General features: G+C 56.7%; 2 protein-coding genes across 2 annotated transcripts in view; both read left to right on the forward strand.

Annotated features, from left to right (window-relative positions):
- Positions 1-988: 988 nt before the first annotated feature.
- On the forward strand, positions 989-2319 carry VDBG_07745 (mannan endo-1,4-beta-mannosidase; the record flags this gene model as incomplete). The annotated part of the gene is made up of 3 exons (XM_003002240.1): positions 989-1147; positions 1217-1537; positions 1606-2319. 3 exons carry the CDS (start codon positions 989-991, stop codon positions 2317-2319), a joined length of 1194 nt encoding a protein of 397 aa, XP_003002286.1.
- An 840-nt stretch (positions 2320-3159) lies between these two features.
- VDBG_07746 (candidapepsin-8) overlaps positions 3160-3415 on the forward strand; it is a gene marked incomplete at both ends in the record, with an annotated part of 1637 nt that continues 1381 nt past the window's right edge. The window contains one exon of the mRNA XM_003002241.1: positions 3160-3295. Within this exon, the coding sequence (XP_003002287.1) occupies positions 3160-3295 (136 nt within the window). The remainder of the gene's footprint in view (positions 3296-3415) is intronic.

Here is a 3415-nt window from a genome sequence, read left to right on the forward strand (position 1 = left end):
TGCTTCGTTGCCGCCGGAATATTTACCTCATATCTGTGAATTTAGGCACCGTAGACGACCTATCTTAGCATACAGCTCCTTGACCCCTACAGACGCTTGGTGGATGTCAAGGCCAGAAACTCTGACAGAAAGAATGCTCTATCCAGCAAGTTCGATCGGCCTCGGCATCCATTTCCAGAGGTGGACATGGTGTTGATCAGAGCCGATGAGCTCCACTGATTCCTTCATACCTAAACTCACAACCTCATCAAACCAACAACCCCGCCAATCTGGCAGAAACCGACCATGGAGAAGGGACGAGCATCCCCAGTCCAAGTGCCGTCGATTGCCGGGATGGGCCGCCGAGCTAGATGCTGTTGTGTGGGGAAGACTCCATCGCCGGCGCTTCATCCAGATGAAATGCGGATTCCACCATTCATCTCAAACGTCGACACTAATCTCGCGCAAGGAATCGGGCTGTCTTGTTTTATATTCTACTATTCTTCCGTTCTATTGGCGTTGCCGGGCATGCGGAAGGCGTCCTGCCCCCAAGCACGCCAGAAGCCAAGCACCTAGTGCTCATGTGCTCATGCCCTCCGCATTGAAGGGCAGATCAACCTCGGGGCATCAGATTCAATGGGGGAGATCGTCGGCGGGTCCGCCATTCTCATGACGTCCGGCACAGCGGATGCGGGCGAGCCGCTGTCGAATCCAGCTAGGTGGCCCCGTAGCCGGGGCACTCCCGGCACGACGGCCTGTCGATCGCCGAAGGATAATCTCGCAGTGGCAGATCCGGCAAGGGGTCAGTCGTGGTGAAGAGCGCATCATGGGGAGATGACGGGTTCCAATGCCTCGGGCCGGCAAAGCCTTAGTGGTTCTTTGGACGAGACGATCGACAAATGCCAGAAAACATTAAATACCTTGCGACAGGCTGTCATCTTTGTAGCGTCTCGTCTTTTCCCCAGTCAGCTCTAGCTATCCACCGACACGCCGATGATCATCGTCAACCATGCATCAACGCATCTCAACGCTTCTCTCGCTGGGCATGGCCCTCGCTGGCCGTGAGGCCGCGGCGCAGTTTGTCTCGGTAAACGGGCAGCACTTCGCGGTCGACGGCAAGGACTTCATCTTCGCCGGCAGCAACGCCTACTACTGGCCTTTTAGCAACGTACGTGACCTGTCATCTGTCCATTTGGTCTGGGCAGTGGTGATCGGCGACTGACTGACATGGTTTCAGACACAAGCGGACATTGAGCTCGGCATGAAGGCCGCCCTCGACGCTGGACTCACTGTCTTCCGGACGTGGGGCTTCAACGAGGCCAACTCGACGTATGACCCGAACGGCCTTCCACGCTACGGTCAGCAGGACCCGGCAACGGTGTTCCAGACGTGGTCGCCTGGTGGAGCGGTCGAGGTGAACCTGGCGCCGCTGGACAAGGTGGTCGCGGCAGCGGAAAAGACGGGCATCAAGCTCATCGTGGCGCTGACGAACAACTGGGCCGACTACGGCGGCATGGACGTGTACACAACGAACCTCGGTTTCCGGTACCACGACGATGTAAGTTTGGCGAGCAGTAGGGCCGGTATGGTGACCGTGACGTGACTGACATGCAACGCCGCACACAGTTCTACCGTCAGCCGACCATCAAGGCGGCGTACAAGAAATATCTCTCCGAGGTTGTCGGCCGGTACGCCGACTCACCAGCCATTTTCGCGTGGGAGGTCGCCAACGAGTTGCGCTGTGCGGCCGATGGCACGAGGAACCTGCCTTCGAGCGACGACTGCACGCCGGAACTTCTGCTCGAGTGGGTAGACGAGATCTCGACGCACATCAAGAGCGTTGACGCAAACCACCTTGTGGCCACAGGTGGTGAGGGAGCTTTCAATCGCCAGTCGGACGATCACTTCTACAATGGCGGCGACGGCAACGACTTTGATGGCGAACTCAAACTGCGGAATATTGACTTTGGCGTCTTCCACTCGTACCCCGACTGGTGGAGCAAGACGGTCGAATGGACAAACCAGTGGATCCGAGACCACGCCGAGGCGGGCCGTACAGCGGGCAAGCCGGTGGTGCACGAGGAATACGGCTGGATGACGGACAAGGCGCGTCAGGAACAGCTTGGAAAGACGGCTGACAAGGGACGGATCGAGGTGTTGGGTGGGTGGCAGGCCATCTCGATTGAGGAGAAGATATCGGACATGTTCTGGCAGTTCGGCTTCTCTGGATACTCGTCGGGACGTAACCACGACGACGGATTCACCATCTTCTTGGATGATGAGGAGGCAAAGACGCTGGTGTACGATCACGCAAAGGCCATGAACGGCGTTTTTGCATGATCCAGACGCATGGGGTTTCAATAATTTATATGCTTGGGATTTCTGCTGCCTTCGTGTGGATACTCTTCGCTGACCGATGCCCACCGACTCACCGGAAAGTGTCTACAGCATATCGCTTCGGTCAGCAGCCAGGGGCCCCCGTCTGTGCCCTGTCTGATCTACAACGATCCGTGTTTCCAGATGGCATCCGAGGTTTCGCATTGGGGGCCAAGGAGCCGAAAGGGCCACTGACAACAAAGGACTGACAGCAAGGTGTCGCGTGCCATCCCGTTACTCGACAGCCATATGGGTTATACCGGGAGCTTAGAAGAACTTTGGGCATTGTCCAAGAGGGGCAGTAAAGTCTCCTTCTCTCGTTTCTGATCTCTTGCGACCGGCTACTTACGTTCCCATCCCAAGTTTCCCCGTGCCCAGCCGTGCTGAATCATGCCCACATGCTCTTTTAGCACCGACTGCGACATCAAATGCCAAGAATAGGGTTCTGTCTTGTGTTTGATGTGTTGAGGGGAAGGATTGGCCAGAGAACAGACAGGAGCCAACACGAGACGATACTACTACCCGTCTGTTCCCCGTGAGCTGCCAGCCCTCAAGCCGGGTTGCGATTGCTTCATCGTCGCCATCTGGATGGCTGACTCTTGATCAATCGTGCCTATCCTTCGCTGTCTCTCCTTTGCTTCTGGGGGGTTTTTTTTTTCCCGACTTGGGCTTGCAATCCTTTAGCCCTTGATCCTTCTGTCTTTTACGCTACGACAGTCGACTTGTCTGCGTGCGCCAGCCGGTCAAATCCATGCTGTCGCCACAGCCGTGAGCATCGACCTTCGTTGCTCGCCGTCGCTGGCGATGGCCCTGTCATTCCTTCTGTTTCTATGCCTCGCTGTCTTTGCGCTTGCGTGGCCTCAGCTACCGGCCGACGATGGAACGTTTGGCCTTTCGATGACATTACCGGTGCCGGTCACCGGCGGTCAGGGGGATCAACGTGATGGAGATGCCTCACGACGACAGCTTCCCGGTGACGACGACGATGACGACACAGGCGCCTTTTACACGCTTCCCATCATTCATTCTACGAAGCGTGGCGTCTTCAGTCGACAAATCG

Source organism: Verticillium alfalfae, genomic scaffold (genome assembly GCF_000150825.1).
Source record: "Verticillium alfalfae VaMs.102 supercont1.10 genomic scaffold, whole genome shotgun sequence".
In the NCBI taxonomy this organism is placed as follows: domain Eukaryota; kingdom Fungi; phylum Ascomycota; class Sordariomycetes; order Glomerellales; family Plectosphaerellaceae; genus Verticillium; species Verticillium alfalfae.